This window comes from Barbatula barbatula (genome assembly GCF_947034865.1).
Source record: "Barbatula barbatula genome assembly, chromosome: 14".
In the NCBI taxonomy this organism is placed as follows: domain Eukaryota; kingdom Metazoa; phylum Chordata; class Actinopteri; order Cypriniformes; family Nemacheilidae; genus Barbatula; species Barbatula barbatula.
This window is the reverse complement of record NC_136777.1, coordinates 23,072,107-23,091,012: the sequence shown is the minus strand read 5'-3', so window position 1 is coordinate 23,091,012 and position 18,906 is coordinate 23,072,107. Positions and strand designations below refer to the sequence as shown.

At 42.5% G+C, this 18,906-nt stretch overlaps 1 protein-coding gene across 1 annotated transcript; it reads right to left on the bottom strand.

Annotated features, from left to right (window-relative positions):
• Positions 1–6,434: 6,434 nt before the first annotated feature.
• On the bottom strand, positions 6,435–17,643 carry LOC306904008 (membrane-spanning 4-domains subfamily A member 15). The gene is made up of 7 exons (XM_079473605.1): positions 17,585–17,643; positions 16,608–16,796; positions 15,736–15,843; positions 11,750–11,806; positions 11,503–11,631; positions 10,029–10,142; positions 6,435–6,935 (listed from the first exon to the last, which is right to left on the bottom strand). The coding sequence occupies exons 1-7, from the start codon at positions 17,588–17,590 to the stop codon at positions 6,894–6,896; spliced, it is 645 nt and encodes a 214-aa protein (XP_079329731.1). The 5' UTR covers positions 17,591–17,643; the 3' UTR covers positions 6,435–6,893.
• Positions 17,644–18,906: the final 1,263 nt, after the last annotated feature.

Below are 18,906 nucleotides of genomic sequence, written 5' to 3'. Positions count from 1 at the left end.
TAGAACATTTCTCAATTTTAAACCCTGCGTTCCAATCCGCATACTATGCATCCTAAAAGTATTCAAAAGTAGAATGAGTATGTCCCAAATCTTAGTATGTCGAAAATAGTATTCCAAAGATTTCCGGATGGTCTAATACTTCCGGTAGAAATTCTAAGTGCAGAATGATGCACACTAACGGCTGATTATACCCACAACTCACTGCAAGTAGGCGGAGTTTAGCGTTAATAAATAATATAACTGATGCGTCAATAAATTAACAAATGAAAATACACAGTAAACACATACATATGAAATTATGAATAAATAAATACCTTAATGTAAAGAAGAGCTGTATTTTGTATTTGTTATAGAGGTTATGCATTGACGTCTCTTTCCCATGTGAACACGCCTGGACACGCCCCATTGAGCGCCAGGAAATGTTCCCTTGAGTGGTAAAACACGCAGCAAAATAACCCACGTGGTCTTAAAGAGACAGCTCGCACAATGGTTCCAGCTTCGGAATACGCAAGAATTGAAGATATTAGAAGAGATGCTTTTTGCAGTAGTCAACACCGATTTCATCAGGCTCCGAAAACTCATCAAAAATAACACAAAGAATGGCCTTCTCAGCTGTCAAGAGTTCAACTCTTGCGTCATCACAACAGGTTTCAACCGCACCACTGTTTCCATTTAAAAAAACATCTTGTAAAGTTTTGTCGGGGCTGAATGCAGCCCAGGTGTTCCTGGACACTGAAATGTTGTACAGAATTGCGTTTCCTGATATTGTAAGCAGTCATTTTGCTGAATGTTTTGCCCCTCACAGGGGCACATTAGGTGTGCACACGTGGTGTTCACATGGTAAAATGACGACACGTCCATACCCTCTATTGGCCCCAGTGTTGTCTAAGCAACAACGGCCACTTCTGCTTCCTGTTAGAATGTCCCAGTGTGTGCAATCTCCTTTTCCATGCACTCGAAAGTACTTCCTATTCCAACACATTGGATTGCTCATGATGTCATTACACTGAAGCTACCGCACCGCTACGTTGGTATGCCCAAACGTTCTATCAAATTAAGAGGGAGTTATTACATATTAATGATACATTTTTATATCTAAAGTCGCAAAAAACATTCTTACATCGCAAATCAGTTAAAGTCCACATCACTTCCACCACTGCAAATGGAGCCGGTGATCAGTTGGTGTTTCTGCTTGGTGATATTTATCGATGCAACATTACAAAATTTTTGCAGAATCTGGAGCAATCTGTCACATCTGCAACTAGAATGGATAAAACATTGGATCTGTGCTATGGAAATACACCTACGTCCCCCTCTGGGTCGATCTGATCATAATGCTGTTCTTCTCTTGCCTCGGTATAAGCAAAAGCTAAATGGTATTGATATATTGAATGCTTCCATTTCTGGGTATGTGGATTTTTGTGTGCACAGAGCTATTCCTGTAAAACGTGTAAAATGTTACCCTAATTACAAACCTTGGGTTTACAAAGGATTGAAAACACTGTTTGAATCTAAAAAAGCTCTTTTAAAGGGAGATAACCATGGTGTTAAACTCTTGGAAAAATAATTAAAGCAAAAAACTAGGGAGGCTAAATTGCATTACAAACGTAAGGTGGAGGAAAAGTTCAAATTGGGAAATGCGTGGTTGGCCTGGCAAGGCCTAGATAGAACTGAATCAGTTCTATGCTCGTTTTGATAATTCTGACGAGAAATTGACTCCTACAGGGCTTCTTGTATCTCCCTCTCTAGCAATAGTGTAAAAGACATTGGAAATGGTGTTATTACAAGTTAAACCTTAAAAGACAACAGGGCCTGATGGAATACAGGGGAATGTGCTGAGGGAATGTGCAACACAGCTAAGGGAGTGTTAATGGAGCTTTTTCAGCTGGCGTTAGATTGTAATGTCGTACCTCAGGCCTGGAAAGCGAGAATTATTATACCACTGCCAAAAAAGGCACATGCTAAGGATCCTATTGACTATAGACCAGTGGCTACTCAATTCCAAGAGTCCACTCCAGAGTCTTCTCAAGTCCTAGAGTCTATTCCTGAGCCAAGTCAGGTCCAATAATTCCCCCTCCTGAGTCTAGTCAATAGACTCCACCTGTTTCACCCAGGCCACTATCTGCTTCATCGGCAGCATCTGTTGGTCAGTCAACTCCACCAACTCTGCCTGCTCTGCCTCTACTCTGGTCACGCACTCTGCTCTTCTACCACCACTATGGCCGCTGCCTCCAGTTTCATCTGCTCCGTCCCTGGCTCTCACCTCCAGCTCTGCTGACTCCCCCCGGTCCCCTTCTGCTCCACGGCCCAGGTCTACCTCTGCTCCATGCACTAACCAGGTTAACCAACCTATATTTGTACCAACTATTAGTGAAAATGTCTCTGTTACGTATAAAACCTCTGTCCCTGATGTAGGGACCGAGACGTTGTGTCTATTGACGACATTATTGGTTTGTATACCAGGCTCTGCCCCGGATATATAAGGAAGTCTTTATGATTTATTTTTCGGGTTTGTGCTGTCGGGTCATCAAGGGGACATAACATCTTGTTTTCTCTATCAGGGAACAGAGGTTACATATGTACTGGAGAACAAAAACTACACAGGTGGCACAAATTCCTAAACCTGGTGTGTCTAAACAAAGAACAGAACTAAATGTGCACCATGTACATCATGTGACAGAACAAGAGAGACAGACAGCACTTTGGGTGGTGGGAACTTTGTTCTTAATCGAGAGATGAGAGAGAGCAGCATCTCTCAGGGGCTCGAAAGGGGGCCTCTGAAGGCCCGCCAGGACCACATCGATGTCCCAAGAGAGTACAGAGTGCGGACGAGGTGGATACAGCCTTCTTGCGCCCCTTAGGAACCTAGCAATCAGGTTGTGTCACCCCAGAGATTTACCACTGACTGGTCCGTGATGAGCGGCAATGGCGGCTACATACAGTGCCTTGTGAAAGTATTCGGCCCCCTTAAACTTTTCAACCATTTGCCACATTTCAGGCTTCAAACATAAAGATATAAAACTGTATTTTTTTGTGAAGAATCAACAACAAGTGGGACACAATCATGAAGTGGAACGACATTTATTGGATATTTCAAACCTTTTTAACCAATAAAAAACAGAAAAATTGGGCGTGCAAAATTAGTCAGCCCCCTTAAGTTATTACTTTGTAGCGCCACCTTTTGCTGCGATTACCTGACTCCATCAGGTTTTCTTCCAGAATGGTCCTGTATTTGGCTCCATCATCTTCCCATCAATTTTAACCATTTTCCCTGTCCCTGCTGAAGAAAAGCAGGCCCAAACCATGATGCCGCCACCACCATGTTTGACAGAGGGGATGGTGTGTTCAGGGTGATGAGCTGTGTTGCTTTTATGGCAAACATAACGTTTTGCATTGTTGCCAAAAAGTTAGATTTTTGGTTTCATCTGACCAGAGCACCTTCTTCCACATGTTTGGTGTGTCTCCCAGGTGGCTTGTGGCAAACTTTAAACAACACTTTTTATGGATATCTTTGACAAATGGCTTTCTTCTTGCCACTCTTCCATAAAGGACAGACTTGTGCAGTATACGACTGATTGTTGTCCTATGGACAGAGTCTCCCACCTCAGCTGTAGATCTCTGCAGTTCATCCAGAGTGATCATGGGCCTCTTGGCTGCATCTCTGATCAGTCTTCTCCTTGTATTAGCTTTAGAGGGACGGCCGGGTCTTCGTAGATTTGCAGAGGTCTGATGCTCCTTCCATTTCAATATTATCGCTTGCATAATATTAAGTGCTCCTTGGGATGTTTAAAGCTTGGGAAATCTTTTTGTATCCAAATCTGGCTTTAAATTTCTCCACAACAGTATCTCGGACCTGCCTGGTGTGTTCCTTGTTCTTCATGATGCTCTCTGTGCTTTAAACGGAACTCTGAGACTATCACAGAGCAGGTGCATTTATACAGAGACTTGATTACACACAGGTGGATTCTATTTATCATCATTAGTCATTTAGGTAAACATTGGATCATTCAGAGATCCTCACTGAACTTCTGGAGAGAGTTTGCTGCACTGAAAGTAAAGGGGCTGAATAATTTTATTTGTTAAAAAAGTCTGAAATATCCAATGAATGTCGTTCCACTTCATAATTGTGTCCCACTTGTTGTTGATTCTTCACAAAAAAATACAGTTTTATATCTTTATGTTTGAAGCCTGAAATGTGGCAAAAGGTCGAAAAGTTCAAGGGGGCCGAATACTTTCGCAAGGCACTGTACACTTTCAGTTTGCAAGGGGAGAGATTGCTCTGGAGTCTCTCTTGCAGGAAGGACAACACGCTCCCGATCGAGCAACTCTATGAGTCTTCTCTTTGAGAAGAGCACCAGGATGAGAAAAGGCGCCACTTAAGGCGTACAGCTGCCTAGTTGCAGGGGCCCTAACCTGGGTGATGGTTTCAACCACCGCAGGGGGTAGGGCACTCAGGATCCCCTCGTCCTGTCCAGGAGCCAGACATGGAGGTTCCAGAGATCTGGTCTTGGATGCCACAACGTGCCCTTCCCCTGCGAAAGAAGGTCCTTCGTCGGGGGAATCGGCCAGGGGGGGTTGTCGTCAAGAGCATTAGCTCTGAGAACCAAGTCCGGTTGGGCCTAGTAGCACTTGATACGCCTCTTCCCTGACCTTGCATAGGACCTGTGCAATGACACCCACTGGGAGGGAAAGTGTACTTACGCTTGTCCTGCGGCCCGCTGGGCTAGTTGTGATAAGAGGAGATACAGAATTGTTTTACCTTAAATCATGTTTAGATATTGCATTTCATCTAAAACAAATGATAATATTCGTCTCGTTTGGCTCTCCCCTTTTTCCCCTGCTTGCTCTCCTGTCTCGTCTCATCTATTGATAGACTCTCTCTGCACTGCTCTGCAACTGAAAATTATGGATCTGATCAACTGGACTCTCAACGCTATTGATACCATCTTCTCAACGAGAAGCTTGGGTTCGGGGGAACCTGTCTGCCCTGACGGAACGTTCGCAGCTGGCTACACGATAGACGCCTGGGAGAGATGACGGATCGTGTGTATGGCTCCTCTTTCTGTGCAGGACATTGTAGATATCTACCTATTTGGAACCATGATTACAGATATTATGCTAATTGGATTAGGCTGTGCCCTGGGTTATCGAGAAATTAGGAAATTGGGAACAGCTGTCCAAAATCTCACAAGGATGCCCGTTATGATGGAAGTAGTGGGAAGAGCAGTCAGCTCTGGAAATTAGACTTTTAACCGCAATATGGATTCTATCACGGAGAAGCTCACGACTTTGCAAAGAAAAATTGATGTTGTTGGAGACCAAAATGGACAAAGAGAGTAGCCGTGGAAATGGAATGCGGTTGCTCGCCCCAAGACTAAACAATCAATCTTATCTTTTTCGACTCCCCTGTATCAGCCTTGGCCAAGGCTGCTGCTGGAATTTAACCCCGAGTGGAGCATTACGATGAGTCGCTCTTGCGTCCCTCCCCCATTCTACTGACACCTGCACAGACTATCACACACAACCAGACTATCACACACACACACACACACACACACACACAAATGCCGCACTCGAGAGCGGTCTCCCATCCCCAGATCCATCGCCTCCGTCGCTTTGACCCACCAGCCTGACAGTTACACTGTACTTGTATGTGTGTAATGACAATAAATTCAATCCAATCCAATCCAATTAGTTTTAGCCATGTCATATGACCCCTTTAAGGCAACTGTAGTGTTCCCTCACCACATCGGAAGCCCCACCTCTCCATTCATTCGATTGGACAATGGAATAGAGGCACATGACGTCGACTCCTTTTCTGCTCAGAGTAAAATCTTTTCAACTTCAGGCGCTCTGACCGCTCCGCCAAAAATGTGGGGCGCAGCAAGTGACACGGACACGAGGCACCTGGAGCGCATAAGTAGCACGCAAAGCGCTCCATGCCAACTGAAAACAAAAAAGGTTCGTCTAATAGCAAAAGACTCGTTTTTAATGTTTGTGGATTCGGGGGTGCGGCTTGATCGGGCATAAATTAAGCCCTGCTGATAGGAAAATATGAAATAGTAATAAAATCGACAGTAAGTTACTTGCAAATCTGCAGCAAAGTTTTAAAGTGTGTTATAAATTGGCACCGTGTTGAGGACAGAACTAGAGCCGTAACAGGTTGTACGCGCATGCAGTATATTCATGGCGAGAACCAGTCAATCTATACACTTCAATCTATAAGTCTGTCTTTTACACAAGTTGATCCACACACAAGTTGGGGGGCAATTTAGATACTTTATTTAACCTAACCTGCCTGCATGTCTTTGGGCTGTGGGAGGAAACCACACAGGGAGAACATGCAAACTTTAGTCCACACAGTCACTTGCTGTGAGGTAGCAGTGCTAACCACCGAGCCACACCCTGCACCAAAGGACAACAGATGACAGGTTATACTTACAACGTCATTCAATTTTATTTGACTGTAGGAATATGTGCATACAATGCATTCACAGGGTGTAATCAATTTCATTACTTTTGTATTCTATGTAGATAAAAATCGGTTTACAAACCTCTTTAATATGCTTATCAAAAGTTAGTCCAGAATACCTAGAAGCATACATTCTTTAGACAGTGAGTTTCATATTATGTTAGATAACTAAGGTGTAAAATATCAAGGAGAAATATCAAATAACCAAGAATATGATTGGCATTTGTGCAGCTATTAATATTCATATATTATGAAATATTGGAGTGATGCTAGCTTAATCCTATTTATAATCCTATATTTTTGAGTACTAGCTTAATCCTATTTATACAGTAACATTTTATTTACCTTTTACAAACATAGACATTTATTTTACTGTGTAAAAGAACCTGTGTGGTTCTTTGTGTGTTGTGGTTTGGTCTGTTCACTCCACCACTGTTGACAGGTTTTTCATCACAACAACAGCCTGCATGTAAAAAAAAGAGGGTTAATAATCAATTTCATCTCATCCTATATCACACAAGAGAAACATTATTTTTGTCTCAAAACATTAATCTTCACTACCTTTACCATACTGGCTAAAATACTGCAGAATTGGATTGGACAACAAAGGGGAAACATTGACTTATCGATTTCTTTAAGTGTAAAGACATTGTATTTTACTATCATAAAGCGGGATACACACCATGCTGTAATGGAGAATTATTACCACAGACAAAAAGCAGGCTGTGAGGTCAGCTTGACATTTGTAATTTTCTTTCCTTGCTCACCAATGTCATGCAAAACTTGCTAAATACCGACGACTTTGTGAAATGATATATACAGCTGCAGAAAAATAAAAGCCCATTACAAATTTTTATTTCAAATCAGCATTTCTGGATGTATTGAAATCCACGGCTGTATGGATATAAACTTAACCAAATTATAAACGCAACACTTTTGTTTTTGCCCCCATTTTTCATGAGCTGAACTCAAAGATCTAAGACTTTTTCTATGTAAACAAAAGGCCTATTTCTCTCAAATATTGTTCACAAATCTGTCTAAATCTGTGTTAGTGAGCACTTCTCCATCCGAGATAATCCATCCACCTCACAGGTGTGGCATATCAAGATGCTGATTAGACAGCATGATGGGTGACTGTATTCTGCCTGGATACAGCCACCACCTCTTCAGCATCCCGTTTGATGGCGTCTGCTGCTTCCGCGCAGCCGTCCACCTCTGCAAGCGCCGTGAGTAATGTGGGGATTCCCATGGACTTGAACCTGACAGCCGCTGACTCGGCTAACCCGTCCTCACAAGGCAGCTAAGAGTAAGTACACCAAGCCAAGGCGATAAAAGATCTGCACAAGGGTATATCCGACCCGGGCCGTATGCAGGAACTTCACACTGCCACTGACCTCACCCTCTGGGTTGCACGATGTCCACATTAGTGGTCCAGGAGAGACACCTTTGGCAGAATCTCGCGCAGATGCGTGACGCCGAGAAGGTCCGCTTTCTCAATGCGCCTATAGTGCAAAGTCTTTCAGCCTCTCAACTATTTAAATTTCAGATCTTTTTTTTTTCTCTAATTTTAGACTGATTTGATTGTGACGCCGCCTCCTTCAAGCCATTCCATCGTTGCCAGGTCGGGACTGCGCTACCTTGTCACCAAAAGAGCCTCATTCTCTGGGTTTTTCGCTTTTCAGCCGGACCCACCCATTCACTCGATGGTGTGTCACGGACCATGGAGTGACAGCGCCCTCTTCTTGGTGCGCCGGTTCCTCACATTTGCGGTCATCAGTGCTCAAAACCCGACAGCATGTTGACCTCGCATGGTCTCTACTTGGACCGCACGCAAAGCTTCAGCAGAAGGGGAGGGCTGTCTCCAAACAGAGACTGGTGCACTGCATTGGGACGCCATTACTATGGCTTACCGATCATAAGATCTCACATTCCCCCCGGTGTCTTAATACACAGTACCAACAGGTGAGACCGGCGACCGGCTGGGGGTACGCCAGCGTAAGTACGCCTCTTTGGGTGAATGCAAAGGCATTCCTTTCATCACTAAGCACTTCTCTGGTATTGAGCCATTTGGAGCTTGACACCTTACCTTTTCCACTGGACGGCTAAGACTCTCAAGAATCGCTCACCTGTGACTCGCCCAGGCCAAGCAGTGTCGCTCCGCTAGAGCTCATGACGCAGCTCAGCGACATGACGAGACTGGCATGCTGACGCCATTCGCCAAGTTCATTGGCCTTTTCAAGTTCAAGTCAGAGATGATAGGTTCTCAAGTTCAAACCCCATTGTGTTGATCCCTCCATCAGGAAACAGAGGTTACAGATGTAACTGAGATGTTTATTGTATGTAAAATAAGTTTTTTTTACATACTAATTTAAAACGTTTGACTGCTGCTTCTGCAGTAATGTGGTCGATGTACCGGTCTGTCGTGGTGAAGAAAGAGCTAAGCCGCAAGGTGATGCTCTCAATTTACTGGTCAATCTACGTTCCTATTCTCACCTATGGTCATGAGCTTTGGATCATGACCGAAAGGACAAGATCCCGGATACAGGCGGCCGAAATGAGCTTCCTCAGCAGGGTGGCTGGGTGATCCCTTAGAGATAGGGTGAGAAGCTCGGTCACACGGGAGGAGTTCGGAGTAGAGCAGCTGCTCCTCCACATCGAGAGGGGTCAGCTTAGGTGGCTTGGGCATCTGTTCCGGATGTCTCTTCTACAAGAAGACCTAGGACACGCTGGAGGGACTATGTCTCCCTGCTGGCCTGGGAAACGCCTCGGTGTCCCCCCGGAAGAGCTAGAGGAAGTGTCTAGGGTGAGGGATGTCTGGGCATCTCTGCTTAGACTGCTGCCCCCGCGACCCGGCCCCGGATAAGCGGAAGAAAATGGATGGATGGATGATAATTTAATTTCTTCCAATTTTATGTGACCTGTCCCTTTAAATTCTGAGCACAGACCACACAGGGACTTATCATACAAAGTTTGTAAACCTTGTCAAAAGGGATTAATGAAAAAAGATGTTGTAAAATGTTTAATAATTAGATGTAGACTGTATTTAGTCACAATAGTGCACATATTGTATAAAATGAATATAGGAAAGTGAAGTGATGTGAAGGCCAAGTATGGTAACCCATCTGTCCACTGCATTTAACACTTCCAATGACCACACAGAGCAGTGGGCAGCCATTCACTACACCACTTGGGGTGCAACTGGGGTAAGGAAGATTACTCAAGCGTATCTTCGTCATTTCCTGTCTGTATTGAGAATCAACTTTGGTAAGTTTAAGTTTCCTTTCACAGACCCTTTGTTGACAATAAAAACAAAAGATGATTGTTGATTTGTTGTCCCTCAATAGCGAAATTGGCATTCTTAATTGCTTTTTGCTATTAGCATTGTAATTATTTTGCCCGGTTTTGTTTCTGCCGTAACTTTAAGAACAGAGCTCTGATAATTAGGTGTTGAGCTGGGGACAGATGAGCTTCATTCAGTGTTTATCTGAGGAGGTTGTGTTTATTGCTGGATTCATGGAGGTGAGTGGAATGGCAGATGATTTGTGAGATTATTGACCTGTGTTCTGCTGGAGCGTAACGCCGTTCTGGCGAAGATCATCATAATTACAAGCAGAACACCTCCTATCAGGCTGTGGATGAGAAACACTTGCTCCATTATAAACAAGGGCATCTGCCAAAACGAAACAAATGGAAAACATTATAACATATTCATACATTAGGGGTCCAAGCATGAAGTGATGGAACCCAAATACTATTTTAAGGATAGGGGTCAAGCCCCGAAAGGGCAAAGACCCCCTTTGGATTCGTTAGGTTTCTTCTTTTTTTGCTTTTTTGCTTTTCAAAAGCTCATCATCAGATATATCCACAGTTTTTCCCTTTTGCACATTAAAATGGATTAACACTGTAATAACAATTTGCAATTGTTTTAATTCGTTGTCTTATATTGAATCATAGGAAACTTGGCACACACATAAAGGACAGTCTGAACTTTTAGCATGGAAAATATGAAGTCTCTAAATCTAACTCTACAGCGCCCCCACTAGTTCAAGTTTCCAAATACATTTCTTTTTCCAATAACTTTTGAACTTTTTTTGCTACTATTTTTTTAACCTTGCAAAAACAGAACTGCTTGTGATCTGGGCCAACCCAAAGATTAACCACAACAGTAATTGATGATCAGATAAACTGCACAGATCATGTTGCCAGCACCAGCCGGTCCTGCAGATTTATCCTGTACAAAACTAGGAAAATTTGAACTTTCTTATCCGAGCATGCTACACGTCTTAGTCCAGGCTCTTATACTGTCCAGACTGGACTATTGCAATGAGATACTGGCTGACCTCTACAGATGATACAGAATGCAGTACCAAGAGTGGTTTTCAATGAAACAGAGAGCACACATCACCCCTCTGCTTTTTAAGTTACATGGGCTTCTATAGTCGCTCATCAATTTCTCTTGCTCTTGGTCTACAGAGCCACCATTGGTTTTGGCACTCCCATACCTTCGCTCGCTAATACAGACTCATGTTCCCTCTAGAAAGCGCTCTAGTAACGAAAGTCTTGCGGTGCCATCCCAAAAAGGGAAAAAAACACTTGCATACCTTTCCTGGATCTGATCCACGATTATGAAATGGTCTGCCTGTTGCTAAAAGATCATCAGATTCTGTAGCCATCTTTAAGAGTCGTCCACCAACACCTGACCCATTAATATAGACTTCTGTTTCTTTTCCTCTCCACTTCTTTTCGTTCCTTACACGAAAACGAACTTAGATTCATATACTGTGGTAGGCTTACTGAGTTTTATTGCACTTATGCTATGTTGTCTGTGTGTTATACTAATTGATTCTTTTGTTTACCTCATTTGTTTGTCGCTTTGGATAGAAGTAACTGCTAAATGACTAATTGTAAATGTAAACTGTACATCCTAGAAAAAAAATCCTCTGGAACATAGCATATTGAGACACTGCAGACAAAAAGTTAAAAGATTTTCGATTGTCCAATTAGCATCACATGAATTCAAGAGCACTTACGTAATAATGGTGCTTCTCCTTTTCATACCAGACCTGGTACCCAATGTCCATTATAGCCCTTACAAAATCCATGCAAGCGCTTATCAGTCCAATGGTGGTGATTATACTCATCGCAAAGCTAGCAGTGATCTGTGGGCCATGAATTCAGAAAGCAGAAATAATTCTCACAGACACATTTTAATTCCATCAAGAACAGAGAATTTTCTCAACGTCCTTTGTACAACTCCGTAACATCAACATAACTCACAATCTTTTTGGTTGGGTTGTTTTCAGACAGTATAAACAGAAGGCCACAGATGCTGAACTGCCAAAAGAAATCATGTTAAATGTTTTGCCTTTTTACTATTGTTTCTAATGATTCTGGACACAGAGCGGTAAATGTGCTGTACGTTAGACCATATAAAGCATGTTTGTTTCATTTAAACAATGGCATTCAATCAGTATAGCTGAAATTATACATATATACTGCATTCTGTCTACTATATATACTAGGAGTGTAGCTGTACATATATTCTTACCGCAGCGTCACAGGACAAATTCTAAATGGAAGTGATCATTCCTATGCCCTACTACCTATGAAGGGAGCAGGGCATTTGCATGCCATTATGTAGATATTTGGAATGCATTTGGCAAAGGGTACAACGTTTTTTCTTATATTCAGCTGCCACGTTCCTTCTTTAATCAAGGTAAAAATCCCTGGTTACATTTCAAGCTATTTTTAATATGCAACTTCTCAATAGACACCTCTTTTGAGTTTTCGCTGAAGTGTTATGCAGTAGCAAGAGGTGGATGGGGGTTGTGTGAGCAGTATCAAAGAGCTTTCTTTTAAACTGCAGGCTTCAGATAACTGGAAGAAAGTATACCCTGACCGTCACGATATGGTAGGGAAGAACCCAAGCGCAGGCAGCAGTGCACACACAAAAATGACTTTTAATAACAAAATAAAACCCACAAAGGGTGTAACAAGGTTCAATAAAAGGGAATGAAAGAGACGGGAACCGGCGAACATAAAATATCTTTTAATTAATAAACTCAAACATAAATAGGTCACAAACAATAACTAAAAGCCAGGCCTGGTTCTCTCTCTAAGACGGTCCGGTCGCTCGTCCTCTTATTCTCCAATCCCGGCTCTCGTCCCGCCTACCTCACTACAATGGGGTAAAACAGTAAGGTAACTAAAACACAACAAGAACAAAAGACTTCCCGCAATGTGGCAAAACCGAGAACACATGATAACCAGACTTACTAATAAAGTGATCAAATAATAATTCACAGTCCAACACAAGGCAAGGGATCAATAAGGCAAGGGATCAATAAGGCAAGGGATCAATAAGGCAAGGGATCAATAAGGCAAGGGATCAATAAGGCAAGGCAACATAAAGACGAGGAAACATGCAAGTAATACAAAACAATTCAGCACAGGACAGCAAACACAAGGGCAATATATAGGGAGACTAACAAGGCAGGTGTGGGGTATGAAACACTTAAGGGAAGCTAACGAGAGAACGAGAGGGGCGGGGCCAAAGACGAGACCGGAGAGAAAGCACATTATGTTGTGACCGACAATCATGTGTTTCTCTCCACAAAACACGCGGTACTGTCATGACCCAACCCTAAGACTAGAAAAAGTGGCAGAACCATGACACTGGCAACATTCATTTCTTAAATCTCTGGTAAATTCACAATTAAACAACATATTGCCGATCATAAATTAACCCTGACATCAACTACAGCATACATTTAGTTTCCTGAGCTGAGTGCTCATGTGAATTGCGAGAGCGCCATCTCACATTAAGCCTTGCAATTCAGTCAAGAACCGAATAATTTCAGCGCGTAGCAGTTTTAAAATGTATTACAAATAAGATGTTTATCTTGTCAGAAGTTGAGCTATAAAACAAATAAACCAATTCTGATATTTTGGCTGATGATGCGAAAAATATTCACACAGAAAGAACCTGGCTAAAGACGAAAGTTCAGCACCGGCGCTGTGGTGGGGCACTCGAGGGCCGTGCCCCCCCTAGCGGTCATTGATGCCCCTCCTACAGGCCATGGCGTGGCCCCCCAAAAAACAGTAACTTAAATAAAAAGAATGGGGAAAAAGCATAATTTTGGTTGTTCGTGGCACGTTACTTGGCTTTGTCATGGTGAATGCTTATTGGTCGCCGAGTAAACTTGTTACATTTGATTTGCAGAGCACGCGCAAAATCCATTTCAAGTTGAAGAACGGTTTGTTCGTCTATATTATGGACAGTTGTTAGCAGCTAATTTAAAAAAAATATATTTATGAAAATGGTTTAGACCTTCGCAGCCTCGTCAATCAGCAGACTTAGATACTCCGGCCACGACCACCAGTACCACGGTCCATGAGAGCCGAGCTGGCCCTTCTTCTGCTAATGTTAGCTCCGGACAACCGCCAAAAGATTTAACTAGCGCAGCCATAGAGCAACAATCTTCAAGCCCTTCAAGTCACCAGACAGCGGTTGATGATATCGGGACTGACAGGCCTGTCCAAATTGTGTTAAAACAGTATCCTGCAACTGTTTACTGTTTGGTAAGGGGCGATCATTCGTTGATAAATGGTTTCACAACAGAGAGTGCTTGGAGTACAGTATCAAGGCAGACGCAGCATTTTGTTTTTGCTGTCGGATGTTTAGCTTTACTAGAAAATCTGGAACATTGGATGCCTTCGCGAGTGTGGGCTATCGTAACTGGAAACACGCTTTGGCCAAAGACCGTGGATTTCATAAACATGAAGCAATGAGTCAAAAATTATTTATCAAACGACAGTGCCCCCCCACCGATGATCCAATGCCCCTCCAGTTTTAACTTTAATGGTAAAAAGATAGTTTCTGAAACGAATGATAAGAATCATGAGGCATGAATTAAAGAAATAAAGATACAAAGTCTCTTCAATGTTTCTGAAACCGCGGTTCCGGTGGCTATCCAAAGATCTCTTCACCTTCTGTTTAATGCATATATTTCACAACATGCTTTCATTTGGATCAATAGTTTCATTTTTTATGTTTTGACAGACCACGCTTTTCACTTGCTAAAATAACTTTAAAAGCCTGACATTGTGAAAAAGCCTTCTGCAGAGACATTTCTTGATTTATGACAACAAATCCCCAATGTACGTGAATGTAGTCTACCAATATTTATATGTGAATGTTTATAACTTAATCCTAGGTTAACATCAGAGTTTGCAGTGGTATTTATTCCATATGGGGGATATATGCTGATAATCCAACGATATTATAAAGCACAATCGCTTTCAAAGGAAATAAAGCGAAATCATGTTAGAGTTGGATTTTGCCATTTTTATGAATGACGCACATTGCAATACACACAAGCAAACACACGCAGACTTTTGCACAGACACTCTGATCTCACTCGCTGTATTTCTCAATTTGCACAAAACACTAATTGAGCAAATACAAACATTAAGATCAGTATGCAGTTTTATGCCTAAACTTCATGACTCTTGCCCGTCTGCTCGGTGAAGATCTGTGAATAGTCAACACACATTGTAGAAGTACTGCCGCAGAGACGGCGATGGCGGAATGATCATTCTTGTTGAGTACCTATTGTGTGCTGAAGTTATGCCATCAAAACTGTGACGTCTGCCGACGGACACAATGCTGCGTAGTCAAAGGAACATGCCGGCTGAAGATAATGAGACAATGACGTCGCTCCCTTTGCCAAGTGCCTTCCAAACATCTACATAATGACACGCAAATGCCCTGCTCACTCCAAAGTCTAAACTCCAAGGGTTCTGCTCTTCGAAGGGAGTAGGGCATTTTCCCCCTGTGACGGTTCGGTACAAATACAGGTACACCCGTAGTATATGGGCCTTTCTACAGAATTGGTGCAAAGTCAGATTTGGAAACATCTTGATGTTTACATCTTGTATGTATGCAACCACTGCACCATGTGGACTGCACTATCACATTCATCAACAGTGTTAATCTGGCTGTCACTATCTAAAATATAAATCAAATGTTAAAAATATTAAACAAAGCCATATCACATTAAGGAATTTTAGTTTTACACATTTTCTACATAATGTTTCATGATTATCATGATTAAGAAAATTGTGATTGTGGGACAGCAGTTTGCACCAGTTATGTAGAATTGCCCAGATACAATTACAATTTTAATGAATTGTGACTTTAGAAGATAGAAGTATCTCGTGATTAGTATTATTCCTAAAGGAAAATATACAAGTCATCATACCATAATCCCAAGGAAGAAGGGGCTGTATGAGGATCCTGAAGTCAACTGTTCTGTTGTCAAAATCCTTCCAAACACGCAGAGACATATGCCTATAAGCACCAGCACAATCTGACACAAACACAGATACAAATATTCTCAGAAAGACATCATAGAGTAATGTTCATTATCAATGAGCGGAAAATAATATGCAACTGTATTGTCTAGAGACATGAAGTGTATGTTCATCTAGCGAAAGGCTGTGGGTGACTGGGGTCCAAAGCACATGTCCAATGACGATAATCTTTTTGGCCCGCATCAACGGCATCATATAAACTTTAAAAGCTTGTTAATGACATATAAGGTCCTGAATTTTTTGGCTCCTCATAACCTGACTGATCTCCTGTCAAATACAGTCCTTCACATTCACTGTGGTCTCAGAATTCTGGGCAATACCTAGAAATGTAAAATCAAGTGCGGGAGGAAGATCCTTGTAATGTACAAGAGACAGACACACTCTTGTCAGTTTAAATCTAGATTCAAAACTCATGTGTCTTCACCCTGACTCTACTGCTCCACGCTCCAAATCCCTTACAAGATTGTTAGGCTGCGCTAGTTAGATCAACCGGAAACAGGTTGCAGTACTGCATTTGTTACAGTACATCAAAGTGTATGGAATGGTATTCGACTCTCAGTATGTTCAGTCTTCTCATTTTCACAAGGTAACCAAAGCTGTAATCCGAATGATGGTGGATCCGAAAGGATGAGACGATGGCCAGACAAGTCCTGGTCACAATATATATAGTGTAATATTCATTCGTTATATGTCTTTAGACAATTCTTAGAGATGGCTAAAGATTCCGCTGTTCTTATAGAAGAGGACAGAAAAGTCTTACTCCAATACACTTGGGTTCTCCTCTGATGAACCGATGCAGAGGTTTAGTGCCGCCAGTTACAGTGCTGATGGTCTCCCCTGCCTCTCCTGTCGGTGGATTCTCTGCCATACCTGCAGGACTTAATTTGCACGATTGCAATGCTTCCTTGAAAAAGTTTTTATTGCAAAAGAAAGCCAGTCGTGATTTCACCTGGATACAAGAGAACATTATTGATAACAGTATTGTTTATACACTGAATGAACATACTACAGTTTTTGGGATAAAGCCTATTTCTTACACAGCTCTTTAAAATACTTTTCACATTCAGATTACCAAGATGCCAAGATCTGTTATGTGAAGGATAATGTATAGACAGACAGTTGTTATCACAGTATGAGCATAAACTGAATTTAAGAATAACTTTACCACAGAAATGATTTTAGAGACATCAGAAACTACATAGTGTTGCTTTAAAGTGCGCCGGTCAAGATGCCTCACAGTATCCGGATGGCCAAGTGTTATTAGTCTTGAGTGATTGTTATCAGGGAATAACACCTTCGGAATCAACAGCTGTATTAAAGCAATAACACAGGCTCATCCAGGGAGTATGTGTCATCTTGACCTTAAAGATCATGTATTTGCAAATATAATTAATCCTAATTAGAGTTTTCAAATGCCTCTTGTTTAAATGTGTCTTGTTTGAATGTCTAGTTTTGGCTTTCCCGAGGGTTTGCATTCTTTATAAACAATTCAAATATTTCAAATCATCATAATTATTATTATCTAAGATAAGATTTACTCACATGGTAAGTGGGATAATGTACAACTAGCCGATTGTTGTCACAACGGGTCATACTATCTGTTTTATTTTGCTATAACAACCGGCTGCCTGTACATAATTGCTCACAAACAGTTATTTACACTAAACAGAAGCATAACACTAAAAAGCAACTTGAGAAAAAATGCTCAAGAAATGAATGTGAAAGCTTGTCAAATACCTTCATACATCTGATCAAGAGCCACGGAGAAGAAAACAAGAGGATTGTGCAAGAGCAGGACACACAGACACAAGAGATGGATGGAGGAAGTGAGGGAGGGTTGGGGCGTCACCACTGGATTTTTGGAAAGAGGGGTCAAATACAGAAACAAAGCCAACATTGTGAACAGAAAGAAGGATACTGTGAAGCTTAAATGCGTATCTCTAAGCTCGAATTGTATTGCTTTAAAACGTGTTTCAACCAAGTGTGTAAAACAGAGAGAGGCAACTTTTAAGAAAGAAGTGAAATATGCATGTGGCTCTTGAGATCTCCCGAAGGAACACAGCTGGCGTCTCGTGACTAACTACATCCAGATGAATCTCACTTTACTTCCCTAAAGCCAACTCTATTAAAGGCAGAGTAGGCATTCCTGTCCAGAAAAGTTCTTGTCATGCTGGTTGGAGGTCTCTTAACATCCTGATAGCACTCAATAAGTAAAGTGAAACATTGGTATTTTATACCAAAATTCTATATCGTCTGTGAAAGGCGTAGGGTCAAAAAACGTTGGACCCTTTACTCCGAATGCAATGATACGTCATGTGTACGTCACTTTTGATATGTATTTTTCCAAATGTCTTTCTCTGGGTTTATCAGAACAAAGAAATGTACACACATTTGGAACAACTCAAAGGTAAGTAAATGAGGCCAAAACAGACGACACAACACATTAGATCGTGCAGGGTTAATGTTTGTGACCGATTTTATTAGAGATACGCTAACATCTCCAAGACAGCATAAATGCCACAGTGCCAGAAATAGAAGAAATCACTACATTCATATAAAAATACCAAGGACGGTGACGTCGCCCGGTATGGCGCAACCGGGGCACCACCCTGGAGCCAGGCCCAGGGTCGGTGCTCGTATGCGAGCGCCTGGTGGCCGGGCCTTTCCCCACGGGGTCCGGCCGGGCTCAGCCCGAAGGAGCGACGTGGAGCCGCCTTCCCATGGGCTCACCACGTGCGGGAGGGACCATAGGGGGTCAGTGCAGAGTGGATCGGGCGGCAGTCGGAGGAGAGTACCTCGACAGCCCGATCCCTGGATACGGAAGCTAGCTCTAGGGACGTGGAACGTCACCTCGCTGGCGGGGAAGGAGCCTGAGATGGTGCGTGAAGTTGAGAGGTTCCGACTAGAGATAGTCGGGATCACCTCTACGCATGGCTTGGGCTCTGGAACCACACTCCTCGAGAGAGGATGGACACTTCACCACTCTGGAGTTGCCCATGGGGAGAGGCGGCGGGCTGGTGTGGGTTTGCTTATAGCCCCCCAGCTCTCCCGCCATGTGT

What these genes read in the sequence shown, in the direction of transcription:
- LOC306904008 (XM_079473605.1), bottom strand. An exon ending in ACAACCCAACCAAAAAGATT is followed by an intron (nt 11,632 to 11,749) that starts GTGAGTTATGTT and finishes CATGGCCCACAG; the next exon opens with ATCACTGCTAGCTTTGCGAT. An exon ending in TACGCTCCAGCAGAACACAG is followed by an intron (nt 6,936 to 10,028) that starts GTCAATAATCTC and finishes TTTTACATGCAG; the next exon opens with GCTGTTGTTGTGATGAAAAA.